Below are 21,111 nucleotides of genomic sequence, written 5' to 3' on the forward strand. Positions count from 1 at the left end.
GAATGCTTTAAGCTTGTTAAGAAGCCTGGTTGTCACCTGCTTTCCAAAATTGCATATATTGACTATATTTTCAACAGGGAAGTAGGGAGATAGATTGAGAAAAATGAATCAACAACAAGAAAACGAAGGTATTAGGTGAGATTCATAAGCATTGCACCGGCATCCGTTCGCTCATGTCCCCCCACTGAGGCATTGTGGGAAGGTGCCATCTTTTCCCTGGCAGCCCCCAGGCTCTGTGTCACACCAGAGCTGTCAGCATCACATCACGCCGCACCGCCGCTTGGTGGAACTTGAGTCAGACGCACAGGTTCATATGAGCGGTGTGACTCAGTGGAACCGTGGGCCCCAGGGTGACGATGCTGATTCAGTGCCCTGTGTCTGATTGTGTGTTGCCTTTTCTAAACTCGCTCATTGATTGAAGCAGAGGGCAAAACACCCACTGTAGTTTTAATTAAAGCTCTTATGCAGCGCAGGTCAGCGCGGGGGACGGCTGGGAGACGGCACACACATGGCATCGTTATTTAATTATGCAGTTTAGCGATGCTAATTCATGCTGCTAGTGTGGCAATACTAATCAAGTTGAATCTTTAAGATTGAAATGTGGTAAAAACATCAACCGGTAATTCTAAGTTTGATATCAACAAGTGCTCAAAGGTGTCAGAGGTGTATGGAGATGTAAGAATAAATTATGCAAAAATTTACTCATCCTCATTTTAATTCAAAATTTTTGTATGACTTTCTTCCATTTGTGGAACATGAAAGAAGATATAGTGAAAAATATCTGTGACCACTGTTCATTTTTTCAAAATGGTGGTGATGGCACAGTGGATAAGACACATGCCTATGGTGTGAGAGACCCGGGTTTGAATCCACTGTGAGACACCAATGTGTCCCTGAGCAAGACACTTAACCCCTAGTTGCTCCAGAGGCGTGCGACCTCTGACATGTATAGCATTTATAAGTCGCTTTGGATAAAAGTGTCAGCTAAATTAATACTTGTAAATGAAAAATATACTTCATACCATTTAAAAGTTTATTTATGATTTGTTAAGATTTTTTAATGCGTTTGAAAATCTCTCATGCTCAGCATTGTTACATTTATTTGATAAAAAAAGACACTAAAAAAGTAATATTGTATTAAAATATTCTATTTTATCTCTTATGCAGGTCAGCGAGAGGGGCCCTCATTTTGTTACAAACCTGCATGGCTTTCTTCCATTGGAACACAAAAGAAGATATATTGAGAAATATCTGTGACTACTTTTGATTGGAAGTGCCTTATTTTGTGTTACACAGAAAAAGAAAGTCATACAGGTTTGGAACGAGTAAATGACGACAAAAATTTTCAAATTTTTGGGTGAACTATCCCTTTAAGACAAATGATGGAAGTACAAATAAATAGAGAGCAAATGTTAAAGTCTATCTCTCTGATGTATTCTCACTATAGAGTTGGGTTATCGGGATATCAGATTTTCACTACGTGATTACTGTGGTCGAAAGAATTCACGATAACACCATTACTGGTATATTTATAAAAATTAATTAAATAAAGCTTTGTTTACTAGTTGAACTATGCTCACTAACTTCTGTATTCTGTAAATCATGTCGCATTGTTTTCGGTTCAGGCCTTTTGTATGTGTAGTTTTACTCAAGATGCCTTCAAAAGAGCAAGCAAAGAAGTCCATTGCATATGCAGATTGATTTATTTGTCTTTTTTGCTCAAATTTACATATTTAAATTGACTAAAAGGACAACAATAAAAAGAACTAGCTAGTTAAGCTGATTACCTTACATGCCCATAGATATCGCCGTCAACACTTTTCTCAGACAAGTGGATGTAACGAGACCTGCTTCGATGTTTGTTTAGGTGATGCACGTCACGAAGCCTATTAATCACACTGAAAACACGAGTATAGGGAGGCATAGAGAAAGCTTTTAACCAATCTGTAATATTTTTTAACTGACAAATTTTTCTAATGTAGGTAGTCTCGCTTTCACCTTTGTTGCAGCTGAAGCTACACACTGCAATGGTGTCGTCTTTTTTCTTCAAATATTTCTCATCAGATTCTATCAAGGCCAAATGATCTAAGCTATACTATTCACATTGCTATACAAGTGGTATGCTTTTACTGCATATCAACAATTGTCTCATTTGTGTCTATTTTTATTTCACCTAAGGGAGTTTAAAACATAATTGAGAACTCCATTGATCTATGAAAGAGTAGCGTCTGAGCAATAAAAGTTTCTTCTGGGACATAATTTTCCTACTTTTGCTCTGTTGGCTTAAAACTGAAGTAAAGTGCCTCCTTTTTCTGAGGCAAGTAATACATCAGCAGTTAAAAACGAGCAGGCAAGCAAGACATCACTTATCCTTGTGTCTTTTAAAATAATGATGGATTTCAGAACTTAACATAGGACAGATGGCTCACATTAGTTTTAACGGGTTCTCTTGGACCAATCTCTGTGCATGATAACAACGAAATTGACACCCTGACATTAGATCGCCCTGTAGACATATATATTTATCCGAGGACACGTGAAAGTCTTTCAACCAAGATTGGTGTGTGGAGTAAAGGGGCGCTTTTAGCATCGTTCCCTGTGACTTCTTGAGGAAACGTGCCGACAAGTCAGACAACCCCTCCCATTGGGCCACTTTGAGACAATATTCCCGTCAGGACTTTTGGTTTGGTCTCTGGCAGATACGAGCAGCCCCATGAAAATGTCCTTCAGGTCTTGCATCCAAGGCCAGTGCATCTGCTCTTTAATTGCCACCATTAAATCCTCTCTGATATGCCAAAAAAATGCCGTTTCTCCCCAACCACTTGCCCCCCTTTTCCTCGCCATGCCCCCATCAATCCTGAGGCTGCATTGCTTATGACAGCATTTGTAAAAAATGTGCCTATTTATGAGCAAACCACAAGTCCAAAGGGACAGGCACACACCCGCTGCATATCCAAAAGCCCCTTGCATGTTTATTGAAGGGATCAGAATGCTGCGGTACATGCAGAACTTAAAAACCCTTGAGTCATTGATATGACCTACAAACCCAAAACATTCATTTCTGAATACTTTGACATGATTAAAGACCCTTTTTGTTGTAAATCGCTGACTTTTTAAAAGAACTATACCTATTTCTGTTTTGTTTTGGCTTGTAAAGAAACATTCTCTCTGCCTCTGCTCTTCATTCCATACAGAATAATGGTCAGGCAGACGTTCATATTGCACCAGACATTATTTGAGGGAGCTGTGTTGCATGATGACGGAATTTATCTTTGGTTTATATAATTATTTATATATTCATTTATTTATCTCTCTCTCCCTCCTTCCGGGGAGAGAAAAGGTGTGGTGCTGCATTTTAATTTGACGCCAAGCCAACCACCTTCATCAGAAGGTTAATTCAGCTGGTCTCCTCCACTTGTGTGGCATGCTCTCTCTCTCTCTCTCTTTCTCTCTCTCTCTCTCTCTCTCTCTCTCTCTCTCTTTCCCACTCTCGCTCTTCTAATGAAAGGTGAAAAAGGAGCACAGTCCAATGTCAAGATAAAAAAAAACACCTTGTTGGCTCCCTGATCTGGATGTATAGACTCATCAACATATTATCCAACACAGTGGCAGAACACACACTGACCTCTTGCCAACCTCCTTGTCTCTTGGTTTCTTGTTGTATCTGCAATTATTAGTCCCCATTTCTGTATGATATTTCAAGAATTTCAGACAAATTCAAAAGTAAATGTTCTCGTAGAGCATGTGTATTGTGATCTCAAGGATGTCTAGAGCAATCACTGCTACAATGTCTCGAGCAATTTGAGATGCAACATTGTAAGATTTCAAACTGGAATGAGACCAATGAGACCAATTATAATTTTTTTTTTTTTTATGTATGCAGATCCAGACAAGTTGGGTAGTGAGCCAGGAAATGGACTTACCCAATGGAGACTCAATGAACAGCTCTTTCCCTGCACTGTATGTGGCAAAGTGTTTGGTCGCCAACAGACTCTCTCCAGGCATCTCTCACTACACACAGGTGAGAATTTGTGCTACATGTTTCTGGTCCATCTATGCTGGTATGGAGTTGTGTTTTCAGCAGGACTTGGACTGTGAGCAAGTGACCTTGTTGTACTACATTTGAAGAGTTCAGATGCAAAAGCCTCTAAATGCCATTTGAAATTTTCTTCTTTAATGATGATTTTTATCAAGCTTGTATACTTAAGTTCAGTAATTTCACTTAAATGGCAATGATAATTACCTATTAATTGTTATTTAAGTGAAATTACTGAACTTAAATATACAAGTTTGATAAAAATCATCATTAAAGAAGAAAATTTCAAATGGCATTTAGAGGCTTTTGGATCTGAACTCTTCATTTATACATATGTTTGTCTACAACTACTACTTATTTAGCTAACAGCCTTTATCAGTTTACCAGATTAAGTGCATTTGCACTTAAATCAAGCTTCGTTGAGTGTTATATTTGAACATTTCACATACGTGTCCAACAACAGTGTATGTTGTCATTAGGACAAGTAATGCCGTAGGTAAGTAAATAAGATTCACTGGACTAGATTACCCCACCTTTAAAGAGATTAGGCTACTGATTATTCCTGGTGGGAAAAGTACCAAAGTAATTAATATGGAAGGAAGTCTCCCTGAGCTGTAAGCTCCCCTGGAGCACAACACAACCATGACCAGCCTGGCCTGATCCTTAAACAGTCACATTCCCGCAGGTCCCTGAGGAGCATCAATGAACAGTCCATCCAAATACATATCAGTCTGGACTACAAAACAAATAAATAAATATAAAGTCCTGTAGGGATGGTGAACCTCAAGAGCGGAGATCTTTTGATCTTAGAATAGGGACACCTTATAAACATCATCTATCAACATCATAAATTCAATCTATCAATCTATTTGTTTGCTTTAAAAGAGCTCCTCTTTTTGTCTTTTGTTTTCAGAAGAGAGGAAGTATAAGTGTCATTTGTGTCCATATGCAGCTAAGTGCAGAGCCAACCTCAACCAGCACCTCACCATCCACTCAGTCAAACTGGTGAACACAGATGCTGAGCAGATTGTTACTGCTGTGACCAACGATGGCCCAGAGCTCAAAAACTGCCCCTACTACTACAGCTGCCACGTCTGCGGCTTCCAAACAGAGTTTAACGCTCAGTTTGTTAGTCATATGTCTCTTCATGTGGACAAAGAGCAGTGGATGTTCTCTCTCTGCTGTAGCACCTGTGAGTATGTGGCGGTGGACGAGGCCGAGATGAAAGCTCACATCAGTGCAGGGCATGCAGGTAAGATTTCGCTATTCTTACATTGTAAACATTACCTTTTGAAATGTTGTGTTTTGGATGCTAGTGTGTACACCTGGCTAGCTCATTTAGCATGACTATCTAGCTCAACCATCTTTTCCAGAAAGAACATGCTGGTTAACCAGTTTTGCTAGTGAACATCTTGACAATGCTGGTTCCCTAGCTAACCAGCATAAACCTGCCCGTTCTTTTCTGCAGCGTGTCCAACATACTCTCTGATCTTGTTTTAAACATTTGGTAAACCCTGGCACTAGTACATCATAATATTTGCATTTTTCTTTTGAAACTGAAAATGATTCTGCTGACGTTATAACTTGATATGTTCTGAGTATAGGACTTCAGACAAAAAAAAGTCCCCCCCCCCATCAGTCAATACCATTGCTGAGTATTTTCTCCTTAAAACTGCAGTGAACCAAAGACAGTTTAAAAGTGCAGTTTGAAATCGCTGGGGTTTCTGACGTTACAAACAATCTTGTAACCAATCACGTCAACGTGCCAGGCTGCCGGCGGGCATTAGCATATCATAAAAAGCGAACTAGCAGGGGAGTCTCGAAAGATGCCAGGTTAGCCTGGTATATTTTTCTGTTCAAAGAAAAAATTATGTACATTTAGCAATATAGCAGGTGTATGATGTCATGAGTGTCAAATGCACTAATTTGCATATTTATAGATCCGTGTATACTAAATGAAGCAAGGGTGTTGAGTTACATTCAAGCTATTTTAAGGCATGAATAAATATTTTTCACAGATTTTTTTTTTTTTAAAGGGGTGGTAAAGTATGATTTTACTTTTCTAACTTTAGTTAGCGTGAAATGTTGCTGTTTGAGCAAAAACGATATTATCAAAGTTACAACGCTCAAAGTTCAAAGCAAGGGAAGATATTTGCTTTTAAAGAAATCGTTTTTTAAGGACTACAACAAACGGCTGGCAGGGACTACACAAGCTTCCTCCCGGGTTAGTGACATCACCAACCCTAAAATGTACGCAGTCCATGTTGAGAAGAGGAAAAATTGTTGTATAAGAGTACAGTATGTTTGTGAGTCAACTTAAACTTTAGCATCCATCTTTTCACATACAATAGAAATTGACTCCATGTGCATCTCACAACAGTTCCTATACAAGCGATTTATCGTGACAATATGCTAATTGAAGATGGTTAACTCCACATCAGCAACATAAATTCATCAACTAACCATTCAGAGACGTCCTGTTGAATTCTACAAGTTGTCACTTCTTCTTGAGTCTCTCTATCTTTGACTTACTCTGTTTTAACATTAAAGGGAGAACAGTTTCTTTCATTTTAGTGTGGCTGCGTGAGGAAATCGCAGCTGCTAACACATACAAGCTCTTGAAACCCCACCCACTGCAGCAGCTCATGTGCATTTAAAGGGCTAGGCACAAAACGGTGCGTTTTTGCAAACCCTTAAAAAGTGATACTTTAACATGCTATATACAAATATCCATGGGGTATTTTGTGCTAAAACTTCACAAACACACTCTGGAGACATCAGAGATTTATTATCTTGTGAAAATGGCATTTTACCACCCCTTTAAATATGTATTGGTGATCAAAGATTTAAGGGATAAAATTGACTATAGAGGACCTTTAATCCACTAGCAAGTTTCAAACTGTTTTGTGAACCTTTGGCCTTGTTTACACCTGGTATTAAGAAGCATTTTCGCCAATCCAATAAAAAGTGGACAGCACTAAATACCGATGTAAACGCAGTCTAAAATGTTTTGAGCTTGTATACTTTCAACTCCTTCCAGAGGTTGTCGAAAACACATTCGATTGGATTGCTTTCCTAGTGTAAACTCATGTTGTCGAATGTGTTGCTACTCTCAGCATAACCTCAAAATATTTTGTCAGTTTGTCTACTTGCAAGATGTTGGGTTGCGGCAGGAAATCCAGTTTGACTGAACATTGAACAGGTTACGAAGTGGATGGAGGGGTTGGAGTGTCTGGAAAACCTGTCTGAAAACCATGGTTATTTTTCCAGTCCCATTTGGTGGTGCTAGTGATCACTGGGTGGACGTTGTTGACACAGAAAGTGGAAATGGAACTGACTAAAGGTTCGCATTTGAGTGGGTGTGTGAGTTTATATTTAACTGTGAGGCCTGGTGTTATTAGACTCCAGGCCTCACAGAGGCTGGAGGCTGAAAAATCAATAGCCCTAGTCTCTCACAACTGACCATCCAAGTAGCCCAACTCCACCACGTCTCCCACACTCACTCCACGGAGCTCGAGTCCACTTTCGTAAAGACAGTGAGCTCTGAGAGTGACAGCAAAAGAACAAGTTGGTTTGTCAATTGTGATTTAACGCCCTGCCAGAGACACCTCTTGCTGCAGATTGGCTGACCTCAGGTCAGCGCCTACCAGCCTGCACTTCTTTGTCTCCTGCTGAGGAAGGTGACAGAGAGTTGCGGCTGTCGCTGATGTGCCCGCCTGGCACATCCACATAGTGCTCTTTTTACAGCAGGTGTTCAGCTAAACCCATACTCTAATTCGTTGTGATATTTCAAGCCATGTCTGCCGCTTACAGTAGCCTTATAGAGGCCGTTGAGTTCACATTTACGGAGATGAAGTCCTGCTCTTCATAATGCATACAAGTCACACAACGCATCTGTATTCAAAGATGTCATTGCAGCTGACAAAAGATTAAACATGACCACCTACTCTGTATTCCGCATGTGTTCTTTCAAAGGAACGGAAGTCTTAACATGTGAGCGAAGAGCGTGTACGAGCTGGTATCGGCCATTTCGTGAGCTCTGAGAGCCTTAGGGGAGAGCCATGGCCTGAGATTCTCCCGCCATCTTAGCTGTGGCGGCCCTGACCTAGGCAGCCCCCCTCCCCTGCTGCTCTCAGGCACAATGTAGATCAATAAGAGCGCAGGCTTGAGTGTTCTGGCTGCTTGGATACAGAAGTCAGGCTAAACCCACAAGAGTGCCTCTTAGGGAAGAGAGCCCACCTCCCCTGACTTTTAAGGCTTAATACTGCACTGCTCTAGGCATACATATTCCAGCCAATCAATTGCAGGATTTTTCTCCCTTTTGCTTGACTCATTACAGAATTCATTATCAAACCTTGAGTGTTAAAAGATGTTCCCTCCTAATTCTCTGATGGCTTAAGCTAAGCCGAGTCTTTGATACCATCATGTCATTCAAATACGGAGTTTGTCTTGTATTCAGGAAGTGACCCTGAATGTATTTTTTTTGTCATCCCACACAGGTCTCAATTCCAGAAGCCCTCTCAGTGAGACCAAGAGCACGTCCTCCTCTCTCTCAGCCCTCAGCGACTCCCTCAATAGCTCTGAAGGTGGAGATGTTGCCAAAGGTAACGAAGAACTAAAAAGCCTTTTAGCTCCGCCTTCTTCTGTGGGCAGCCAATCAAGCTCAGGCCCTGGAACAGATGAAAAAGCAGAGAAAGGTGAGACTTTTATCAGTTGCACAAATTAATTTCATTCCATAACTAATTAAAGATTATCTCAGGCATGTTTGGTAGCAAAAAAAAGTCTGTCCCTGTCTATGAGTGTTGAAAACCCCTGCCTTAAAGGGATAGTTCACCCCAAAAAGAAAATTCTGCCATTCATTTACTCATCCTCATGTTGTTCCAATCCTGTAAGAATTTCTTTCTTCTGTTGAACACAAAAGAAGATACAGTGGTGTGAATAAGTTTGGACACCCATGCTAAAGTTGCCTAAAAAGAGGAATAACAAAATCATCTTTTGGATATTGATCTTAATGCCTTAATTAGAAAAATGAGGAAAACTCCAACCTTTAAGGACACAATTTTTTTTTGTGAATGAATAATATATCACAAATAAATAAATGTTTTTCCTTGGGTGTCCAAACTTATTCACACCACTGTATTTTTTAAGAATGTCAGTAACCAAACAGTTGATGGGTCCCATTGACTTCCATAGTTTTTTTTTTTTTCTGTTGTGGAATTCAATGTGGTTCATCAACTGTTTGATTACCCATATTCTTCAAAATATCTTGGGTGAACTATTCCTTTAAGAGAATAATTGAGCTATAAAATAGGTAAAATGTCTAATGCTAACACAATATAAGACAATGTATAGAGATGATAATGACATGCCTTTTTTCTCTATCTTCCTTTTTGTTTATCCCAAAGGCTTTGAATGTGTTTTCTGCAACTTTGTGTGTAAAACTCGGCCCATGTACGAGCGGCACCTACAGATCCACCTGATCACGCGTATGTTTGAGTGTGACGTCTGCCACAAGTTCATGAAGACCCCCGAGCAGCTCTTGGAGCACAAGAAGTGCCACACCGTCCCCGCTGGAGGGCTCAAGTAAGGAAAGCAAGTACAGCACGTCCCTCCCCGCAACCTCACAAAACCCCGCTCCCACCCTACCTCAGCTCCTACCCCCTCAGGCAGGACACAGCCCAGTTTTAAAGAGAGTCTATCCAGGAGCACTGTTCGATGATCAGGCTGGATTCAGATTTTCAGTGCTTGTACCAGATATGAACAGAGTTCATCAAGCAGTGCTCCAGGGTAACCTCTACGTTCTAGACAGAGTTCCTGAATGTGCCTAAAACATATATCAGTAAACAATACTAATTAGTCAGAGATTCCAAGTTACTACTTATAACCTCACTTTACTGCTAATACTTTTTTTAAGGGAACAGTTCTCCCATTAATTCATGTTGTTCCAAACTTGTATGATTTTCTTTCATGGAACGCCAAATTTTGCAGACTATCCAATTCACTGAAGCCAGACTGAAGCTTTCAGGTTTCAAAAAGAACCCTAAAACAGCATGAAATTATCATAAGTTGTCCATACACTCTCCAAGTCTTTTAAAGACGTATATTATCTTTTTTGCAAGGAACAGACCAAAATTTCAGTGGTTATTCACTGAAGATATTGATACATGCCCTAGCATTTCAGTTATGAGAGTTCATGTGAGAAATAGTGGTCTAAATCTCAGTTCGAGAGTTCTAGTTCTTATCTAGTGAATTGTTTTATCAAAAATAAAGGAAATTCTATTTTTTAATCCATGACACACCAAGTCTGCATCAAAAGCTAGCGGAGAGCACCTTGTGTTGTCTGCATCTGGGCTAAAAAGCTGTACTTGAACTCACAGTAAAGACTTCCAACTAGCATGTGTATTCTGCGCCTGCGTGTAAGGAAAGAATAGATTATTATTAGAATATATTAACGAAATCTATATCCAGAACAATACTACAGATATACAAACCTTAATCAAAGTAGCACTTGCTTACCATTGTGAATATCAGTCATGCTGATCACTTTCTTTGCTCACTTGCATCACTGTCGTTTTATTCTCATGCACTAAATTATTCGCTAAACTGAATAGCCAATCAGCTCTAACCGAATGGAACACACCGCAAATGGCCTGACGTTGGCCGACAGCTGCCCTTTGACTGATCCAGTTCAGTTTCAACTCACTGACTCAATGATCTGCTTGTAGCAGTTCTAAAGTTAGCAGCCTATTGAAGGAAAAGATTTTCCATGAATAACAAATTTGTCTGTTCATCACTTATCTTTAGAAGACTTTTGAAGAATGTAGCTCATTAGTAGTCATGTGGACTGATTCTTTTGTATCCTTTTTAAAGTCCCAGGCCTATTCATTGTAGTTGCAAAGAGAAGAAAATGTGGTCACACATTTTCCAATTTTCACTATTGAATTAATTATTAACTATGATGTTTGCCTCAATAAACTCCTAATTATTGTTAATTAATAGTTAGAAAGGTCGTTGTTAAATTTTCGAATTGGGTAAGATAAAGGCATGTAGAATATAGTCATGCAGAATAAGGCATTAATATGTGCTTTATAAGTACTAATAAAGAGCCAATATCCTAATAATATGCATGCTAATAAGAAACTTGTGAGATTGAACTCTAAATGAAAGTGTTAATGAAAATGTAGCTTTCGTGTTTTATTTAAGAGAATAAAAACATGGGTTTGGAACAACATGATGTGCAAAACCACACTTTAATTTACAAGAGTAATCATAAAAGCCTGTTCTTTCCCCCTTTATTAATCAATGTTTGGGTAGTTGGGCTCCCCATATATACAGTATCATTTGTAATTCCACTTTACAAGTGTTATTGACAGTCAGGGATGCCAATTCTACATAGGTAAGCACACAAATCACGGGCACTTTCATGAACCAGCCCCTTCCTTTGGAAAGCCTGTGGTAGACATTACTGCAAAAGGTCTGGGCCCGCATGTGAAAATATATCAGAAGAAATCACAACAAGCCAGTCAGCACTAGTCCATCTGTTGAGCAGCTCCACTGCCAAGACCATTAGGCTACAGTTCACACTGTTCTTTCTCAGCCTGTCATAACCGCCACCACAGTTACAACAACACATTTAAACACAATGAATACTCATCTGAAGGCAAATAGACACCCTATGTCCAAACACTTACAAGACGAACTGACCCCCCAAGATGATATCTTGTCTTATTTGGGGGGTTTCCGTTTTATGAAACACAAAGTCCAGTCTTTGATATTTTCTGTTGTACTTGTCTAGTTGTTTGACATACATAATTCATGTCTTAAGGTCATGTATTTCAGATTTCATTGCCTCATCTTGTCATTTATGGCTATGCTTTCCCATGCTAGACATAGACACATTTTTTAGATTGTAGTTATCACTCATTAGAGCGCTTAGCCATTACAAGCCACAGGTAAAGGAGGAAATAAACCTAAAACAGTAGCACAACTTCTCTGACATGGAGGGACAGACAGACAGTCTTTTACTAGTGGCCTTATTTGGCATTGGTGATAAAATGCATGAATAATTGTTATTTGAGCATTTTCTGTTCCAAATGTACCTTTAAATATTGGGATTTTAAGATAATAATGACAATGAGTAAAGGCAGGCCTTCTATATTCTGACGATTATTTAAAAAATGTATCAAATGGAGAAATTATTTGAAATGGATTCAGCATGTAATTTGTGATTTATTATTCTCTTTTTATTTGATAGCTCTTATATAAGAGGCTGGAAAACAATTAAATAAATCCTCCATTTAATATTTTGTATTTCCAGTAAGTTCTGTGCTTTAAATTTCCCCATAAAGTGTTTCCTGGTCAATTTCTTGAATCTGTAATGGTTCAATGACTCTGGAGTTTAAGTGTGTGTGTGGTCGACATTAATGTTATATTTTATGTATAGCAGCTGACTGCTTACAAATCACTGCATGTTTTTTTTTTTTTTTCACGGGATCTTTTTCCCACAGCAGGGTTCCAGTTGGCTGGATTAATGTCTGCTTATGAATATTCCATACAAGTTGTCATAGTTTGGAACTGGACTGTATATTTTTGTATATAAACACCTGTACTTAAGTGTCCTTATCTCAGACATGTAGTCTCTGAGGATTCCCTGCTAATTCTATACCATTTACATAATGATATATAAAATATAAAATCCAAGTAAAGCAGCACCCCATAAGAAATGTTATTCCTCAGAGGTTGCTTTTTCATAATGCAGTAAAATTCTAAGTTGTGGTTTGTTGAAGTATGAAACTTTTCTCAAATGTTTCTGAAAAAAAATGTCTCAGTAAAGAATAAAATATACCAAATAAGACATGCTGTAAGAGTACAGAAAAAAAAAATCTTTTTGAGACAGTCCTCAACTTTGTATTTCAGATAAAATTACTTTTGGTCACAAACAGTTTCTTTTAACCAACAGTTTTACATCCTATTTTTGGGTAAAATGCGACGTTTTGAGCCAGATGTTGGTCTGTAAGGGTGTACCAGTGGTTTATGTTGTATGACGTCATACTTTCTTATGGCACACGTTTAAGTATTTTTGTATAAAACTTTACTTTTTTGTAAGTTACGATAAATTAATTGGTTACCCTACTGCTAATTCCTTTGTTAGAGGCCCGTGCAATCTGTTTGTTCTTAATTTGTTAATGTTTACTATCCCTCAATATAATGCACTATACAGCTGCTCTTGGTTCAACAAAATTTTCAATAAATATTAAAAAAAAAATGGTACATAGACAAACTCCAGAGTCATTGCACCATAGAGATTCAAAACATAAGAGCACAAATCCCAGTAGTGATCAAATAAATTTTGCTCACTGTCAGCTGATGGGAGTCTTGCTGTATTCTGGCTGCCCAGCTGCTTTTTTAGTCAGGGCGAGAGAGTTTCACAGCGCTCTAGTTCAGTGTTAAGGTAGAGAGGAGCCCTTCACAGTGTGCTTTCTGAGGTCATTCTGTTCTGCAGGGTTTGTGAAGCGCTTTGGGGCCCTGAGCAGATGAAAGGTGCTATTTAAATGTAAGTGCCACTCATTTATTCATTTACCTTCATCTGATTCCCGTTCCAACCTGTCCGCAACCACACTGCCATACGCAGACACACAGACACAAGACACACACACACCCTTTAACACGTAGCAGTGTACACACAGACTGTAGCTTGTATACACGACAAAGGGTAAGACACACTAAACGCCTCCTTCATCCCTTCCCTTTGTCCATTCTGTGTGTTCTTCATTTCATTTAAGAGAACAGAGTGTGTTTTCTCATTGGGGAGGTGCATTATTAAATGTCTCCCACCTCTGTGTCCTACACCCTGCTCCTCCTGTCTCTTTGACCAGGTGCCCTCTCTGCATCTACTCCACTAACAGGCCAGCCGCCATGGAGGGCCACCTGAAGACGCACTACAAGATGGAGTATCGCTGCCGCATCTGCCAAGCCGTGTGGGCCAATCAGGCAGAGCTGGAAAGGCACACACGTGCTCACCGCCTGGGCAACCACTACAAGTGCGAGCAGTGTGGCTACCTCTCCAAAACAGCCAACAAGCTCATCGAGCATGTGCGCGTGCACACCGGCGAGCGGCCTTTCCACTGCGACCGCTGCAGCTACAGCTGCAAACGCAAGGACAATCTCAACCTCCACAAGCGGCTCAAGCATGCGCCGAGACAGACCTTCGGTTGCGCCCAGTGCCCGTTCACCACGACTCACCCGTTTGTCTACAGCCGCCACGTTAAAAAGCACCAAGGCGGGGAGGGGAGCGCCGAGGAAGGTGAGGCCCGGCCAGGTACTCCACGCCCGGGCCTTTTGGAGCGAGGTGGGAGCAGCAGCGGGAGCGGGGACAGCGGGAGCACCAGTCCGCTCATGAACCTGTCCGCTTCTCAAGCCTTGCAGTCCGTCGCCCTGTCAATCACCAGCAAGCAGCAAGACGGCACGCCAACCGCGCGCTACCTCTCGGCCAACGGCACGTTCTCCACACTGGCGGCTCGCTACTTGGAACAGTACAGGAACTGTGACCTGGCTCACCTCATCCCCCTCACCACGCTCTTTACGGCCCGGCGCTTCACATTCCACAGCCCCTCACCCTCAAACTCCTCACCGCCCTTCTCGGCATTCTGGTCCAACTCGTCCTCTCAGTCACCGCCCTCTCCCACGTCACTGAAACACTCCTTCCTGGCATACCTTGGACTGACAGAGAGAGCGAAGACCATTTGACCATCCTTGTCCCTGCTTCTTCTGCTTCACCATGGAGTTTCCCCGTACCATCGGTCACCAACACCGCTAACTGTTCCACAGGCAGGCTGAAGTGCTGCCCTGAAAAGTAGTAATGATAGTAATACATCCATGTATCAAAGGAAATGCTGTCCACGTTCGAGGCATTTCGTTTTCTGTTCTATCGCAATCGTTGCTCTTTTTTAAGAGGTCTTATAACAGTTGTTTTCCTCTGCAAATTGTGAATGACCTGGAATCCGATAACAGTGCTTTATCTATCACAAGTTTTGTATTCGTTTTATTGGGCGAAAGGAAACAGAGAATATATAAGCTTGCAGGCGCTAAGCTTTTTTTTTGTGCATTTTGTCAGGAATCCGACAGCATGTTCGCTATGTGTTGCAATTGTTTTTTGAAGTCATTTAGGGGCTCGGTATGAAATATCTTATGGCACGACAAAAACCAATGAAACGGATAGCTATCTTTCGAGTCTTGTTTCCAAAGCGAAGCCTCAGACCACGCACTTGTTAATTTATCGAGCTGTACATAGTTTTGTAGTCTTTCTTTTTCTCTTATCCCCCACGTCTGTTGGCATTGACTGGTTGTGCTAAGTGGTGAGACCATTGGCAAATGCTAATCTTGCATCAGGCCCTTTATGACACCTGCGAGGCACAGCTGATGGCATTTCTTAATACAAGCCATTCAGGGCACGCTAATGGCAAAAGCAATCATTACCACTACCGCAGTGGTCGTCAACCCACGATGCAGCCCTTCAGTATCCCTCACCCTACTATTGTCCGCTGCAGATTGTGCCATAGCTGACCAAGGTGGGCTGGTGGTATCCAGAAGACATGAGATATAAGTGACCAGTCAAGCGCCCTGTGCATAGCTGACACATATAATGCGCACCCCTACGTTTGACAAGATGTATAAGGTGACAGGTTTTTGGGAAAGAACCGATTATTCTGTCACAAAGGCCGATTCAATGGTGCTTTTTGGAGCTTTTTTGTAATTTTGTGTGTAAAAAAAAAATGTTCCAAAATGACTTGAATGAATGTACTTTTTGTTGGTTAATGTTAAAGTGATACAGAGGTAGCTGGACGGTGGTAAGTGAGTTCATGGAAAAATAATGGTATCTCAGTGGCCTTCTGTGTCTTAAATTTTGTTCTTCTAGTTGTTTTATTGTTTTTTTTATGATTACTTTTATTTTGAAAGAGCCTTTGAAATGTAAAATGCAAATATATATATATATATATAAATATATATATATCCTGTACTAACAAGCTATTATGAGAACCCCATTGGAAAATGGCTCTCAAGTGCAATGTGGAGGTAGCCATTATTATGAGTAGGATTTGTGAAAGCATGGCTTTCCATATGCGGGCAAACATGGTACCATGATTCTGTGTTCCCCTCTCCGTGTTTTGAGTTTTAATTGCACTTAAACTTTTGAAATGTTTTAAACAAAAGCACTTACACCCAACAGAAAACGTTCTTGATGCCAATTAGTTCCTCTGCCTCTTCAGACAGCCTCAATGCTATTTAAGTATTGTTTTTTTTTTTTTGTGTGTGTGTTTTTTTGTTTGTTTGTTTTGGTTTTTGCCACAATGGTTGAAAATACAAATTGTAAACCTGTAGGTATTTGCCAAACAGCAGTGGTTGACTGCTCAATTGTGATGGGTCGTATGGCATGTGTAATGCGGACAGCTGAGTTTAAAATCCCCCTGGACACCAAAGGGCCAGGCTAAATTTCTAATAGCATTTTTGCACAGTGCTGTAAAAATTGCACTTTTCTAAACAAAGTATCCGAACGAAATTATAGTCAATGTTCTAAAACATTCATAGGATTCACTGCCCATAATGTTGGCGAGCTCCAAATAAGTCTATCCCCTAGATAATTTTTGGTTCAAATACAGTTGGACTCGTGTTCTAAATAGATTACCTGTAGCATTTGCAGTAACAGATTGGTTTTTGATGAGCACTTTTGCTTAGTTACTGGATAGATCTTTTTTTTTTTTTTTTTAAGAATTTAGAATGTAGAAAACTTTAATTGGTGCTAAAAGAGTAACTTTAGCATCCAAACACCAATAAGCTGATGCCCATAAGCTCAATATGGCCAAATATTGGTTGGTTGATTAATTAGCCTGGTCAATATAAACCCATTCTACTAAAAACATGTGCAAAGCTCAAGCTTGAGGTCCTAAAATACTTTATTGTTTGACTATAGATGTTTTAGGACTAAACTGTAGCCCTGTTTTTGCCCAGCAAACATGATTTGATCAATCATTTCAATGTTGTCCATCATAGATGTGCAATGGTTTCCCACCTACATTCATACAAGGATAGCAGATAATGGCTAAAAAAAAAAGAGGCCAGTTTAGATATAAATTCCATCAGGTGACAAAAGGTTTTGGATAAAGCTGACCTTTCAAAAGGAACTTTTGCAGGTCAACCTTGAACTGCAAAGAGATCATTATTTGTTTGTTCACTTCTCACTTGCCCATTGAGAGGATTTGGGTAAAAATATCTATATTTAAGTCCAGTTTATAAATGAAGTGCAGGCTAGAAATAGAGCCATTAAAATATGGTAAAGTTTATTGGCCCCACACAGTATCCTTACTTTATAGGCCTACTTGTATTCTTTGCTCTCATATAATATCTTTTAATTTTCTTTATGTAAATGCCCAGCATGCAGTCTAGTGGTATGTTGTACTTTAAGTGGAGCTTCTTTGCTTGTTAATAAAGCTCCTGCTCAACCCATTATCTTTTATGCTCTAGTGCCACTTGGTGGCAAGGAGGGGCCCAAGAGCCTGAGATGAAGTAAAACTGATCCTCAGGACCCATTTTGATAGAATGAATTCAAACGGAATGTCCATTGGACAACATCCTTTTGTCCGTCTGCCTTGGAACACCATGTAATCATCATGTAGAAGAACATGGCTGCTGCTCTTTCATGCTAAGTTGTGTGGGCAAGAGGGATCTCTCTCTCTCTCTCTGTTCCAATTCCAGTATTTATAAATACGTAATACTTGGCGTTCTGTTTGCCTAATCGCAAGGAGCAGCATTTTTTGTTCTAGCGTCATTGCGCATCAAACGAGACTGACTACCTTTTTAGCACTTCAAAAGATGCATGAAATTGCTCTTGATCTCTAGTTTGTAGCACTTACTCTTTTTTTTTTTTTTTGGTCAAAAAAAAAGACCAACTCGTTTTGCATTTAGCTTTGCGGGTTATTCTGCACATTCTGTTTGCTTTATCTCTTGCTGTACTCTACAACTCAATAAGGCTCAAGTATCATTTTGTTCCTTTTTTGGCACCCAGTAAACTTGTTATGTGCTGTATAAAGCTTTTTTATTACTTCATTCTTAAGGCTGTACAGGGTTGTTTGTGACAATAACTGGTAATTAGATCATTTGTACTTTTTATTTCGTTTTGTATTTCAGTTTTCTTGGTTTTTGCATTTCTTTTGTTCAAATTGCCAGTTCTAAATGTAACAGGATTTGAAAGTAAAGCTTACATCACATATTACCTTAAAGGTCTTGTTGTCAATTTTATCAATGCATGCATGTTTTATTTTGATGTCTCCAACTTTCATAACCTGCAATTGTTCTATTTAGGTACAGAGTAAAGATATAGTTAAAGTGGCACAGAATGAAGTGACATCAGTGCAAGGTAAACTTAGGTTGTCTCTAAGCAAGGATTTATATGGAAACCCTTTTTCACCACATAAGCAAAAAAAAAAGCATGCTTTGGTAAATCATAATTTTGACAAAAAGTCAAAATTGACATAACTATGACAAAAAATATTTATGACAGGCTGAAATTTAAATAAAATTCACAATGATCATTGACTTATTTCATTTTTTACCTCATAATTATGATTTAGTGTCTTAGTATCTCATTTTTTTTTAACTGAACCTGATTTTTAGGTGTGCTTTCAAGTGCTAAGTGCTTTCATAGCACGATTTGCTATGAAAAAAAAAAAAAAGCCCAAACCTTAAGGCCTAGAGACTTGAAACAGCCAGATGGTAGGGCCCTCAAATTGAGGAGAACCTATCAGAGTATGAGCCCGATTGGCCCATAGGTGGCTCTACAGCAACCAAAAGTACTAAATTGCTCATAACTCCTGGACCTTTTGACTTAGCCTCAAGGTTTTTACACCACTGTAATGTGGAATTTTGTCCAAAACCTACTTTTGCGAACTAGTCCTTGGTTTTTCACCAGATCGGAACCAAACCAGTCTAGGCCTATTCTCTGGACTGTCTAGATCAATAATTATTAAAAAAAAAAAAAGTTGAAATTTTGCATTTGGTTGGCTACAACAGGGTTATTTAGAATGTGGTCCCTGGCAAAATACAGCCAAAAGCCAATAAATCCCAAAGTCAGAACTTCACAAAAATTGATGAGCATATGTGTCCTAACATGGTTAGGAAGCATGCAATATTTCGTGAGGATTGGACCATAGATAGCGCTATATTCGTCCAAAATGTCTCATTGTTATTAGGTGTTCAAGCACAAAGTGCTGAAAACCTATTGTATTTGCTAGGGGGGAAAAAATCCCCTAAAACGCATCGTGCAGCCCAAACCGTAAGGCCTAGAGACTTAGCCAGATGGTAGGGCCTCAAATTGAGAAGAACTATGGCAAATCATGCCAGATTCATGGTAAATCATACTGGAATATGATAAATAATGAAAATCACACTGAAATGTGGTATATATCATGGTAAATCATGCTAAAACATGTTCTATTCCATCTATGATCTCAGTGGTTAAACTTAATGTATTTTGATGCTTGTGTGCTTAAAGGCCTAAAAGGCCTGAACTGCTTGAACACCACTAAATGCTGCTTGCAGCTTTAACTTTCTTCTTTTTTGTAACTGATTTTTTTAGTTTATTTTTTATTTATTTTTTTAATGAATTTTACATTAAAACTACAAAAATACCTTGTCCATACTACATTTTTCCTTCTGGCTATGTGTTAAATTCAGACTTTGGTCAACCTTTGATTATGTAGCATAAATATCTATTTGAATATCTCCAGATACATCTTAGACTTCCTCTTGGGTCCCAAAGCCTTCCTGAATTCATGATTGCAGCAGAATCATGACTTGGCACCCTTGGCATCTTAGAGAAGTTAACTGTGCCTAAAAAGGTAATGCACTGTCCACCTTAACTTTGCCTTAAGCAGTCGGAGTGCTAGAGTGCTCCATCCAAGCCAAAGGTTGGTCCTGCCTAATGAAAACAGATGAAGCAGAGATAAAGTGTTTGCTGACATTAGGGGCTCCATTCATCACTGTTAGCCCCGGAGCTATGGAGCACCTTGGACGGCATCTCTCCCTTAAAGGTTCGTTCTTTAATGCCGGTGGAGGCAGGCAGTCCGTATAGATTTCCTCCCTTACTGTATTTACGTATACAGCTAGAGGTTTGATTGATTAATTATGAGTCACTCTGTCACAAGGTTCAGTTAAAGTATATATTCCATTTGGCAAATGAATAGCAAAAGAGAAAAAGAGTCTTATATACAGTACCTGCCCACTTTTTCAGCAACCTTGGCTCTGGAAATATTTTCCCATAGGGATTTTACAATTCTTTGTTTAAGAGTTATAAGTTATAGAACAATTGAGGTGATTCACAATAACAGGTGAAAAGGTTTTTACAAATTGGAAAGAAATGTACTACAAAGGTACAAGGTTGTGTATTTAACAGCTTTATTTATTTATTTTGTATCCAATGAAGCATTGAAAATGACACAACCAGAGAGAATAGGGAGTTTAACCTCATGGTAGTGGGCAAGTGCTAAGTGTCATGATTTAGGGGTAGTTTTTGCCAAGTATTAAAGGAACATTAGGGACATTATTTTAAAATTATTTAAAAATGTATATAGCATTGATTAACAACATTGTACCTCACAGTTGGTCTGTCTATAAGTTATTGTTAAAAATAAATGTCCCTAAGGAGAAAATGAATTTTGTTTTTTAATTCTGAAACCCGACTGTTGCTCTCATACAAACGCAACTCAGTTGATTATAATGAAAATGACCGCTGAGGTCTTAAGTATTAATATTATTGCATGTAGCAAGGCTGACTTCCTGTAGCTCAAACAATAAATCATTGTGGTACTAACTCAAGGTCACAGGTTTGATTTCCTGAGAATGCATGAACTGATAAAAACTAAAGTATAGCCTATCTTAAATGCAATGTAAGTGTCTGCCAAATGTAATACACAGATAATAATACACAGGTTATAAAATAGTAAAATAATTTGTCAACTCATTAAACAATGAATGACCAGCTGACAGACTGTACATTATCACTTACTTAGTAGCTACTACACCAA

The 21,111-nt window shown here is 39.3% G+C and overlaps 1 protein-coding gene across 7 annotated transcripts in view; it reads left to right on the top strand.

The window, feature by feature from the left end:
• znf827 (zinc finger protein 827) overlaps positions 1-18,302 on the top strand; it is a 75,694-nt gene extending 57,392 nt beyond the window's left edge. For 4 of the 7 annotated variants that reach the window (XM_089132147.1, XM_039649505.2, XM_089132153.1 and 1 more), the window contains 5 exons: positions 3,884-4,021; positions 4,950-5,288; positions 8,536-8,733; positions 9,442-9,619; positions 13,912-18,302. In XM_089132147.1, the coding sequence (XP_088988273.1) occupies positions 3,884-4,021; positions 4,950-5,288; positions 8,536-8,733; positions 9,442-9,619; positions 13,912-14,782 (1,724 nt within the window). In that variant the 3' untranslated portion in view covers positions 14,783-18,302. Of the gene's footprint in view, positions 1-3,883; positions 4,022-4,949; positions 5,289-8,535; positions 8,734-9,441; positions 9,620-13,538; positions 13,590-13,911 lie in introns of all 7 variants that reach the window. The other 3 variants (XM_089132152.1, XM_089132151.1, XM_089132148.1) reach the window with 3 other exon arrangements.
• The last annotated feature ends 2,809 nt before the right edge of the window (positions 18,303-21,111 follow it).

Source organism: Pimephales promelas, chromosome 6 (genome assembly GCF_988280905.1).
Source record: "Pimephales promelas chromosome 6, fPimPro1.hap1.1, whole genome shotgun sequence".
NCBI classification, from domain to species: domain Eukaryota; kingdom Metazoa; phylum Chordata; class Actinopteri; order Cypriniformes; family Leuciscidae; genus Pimephales; species Pimephales promelas.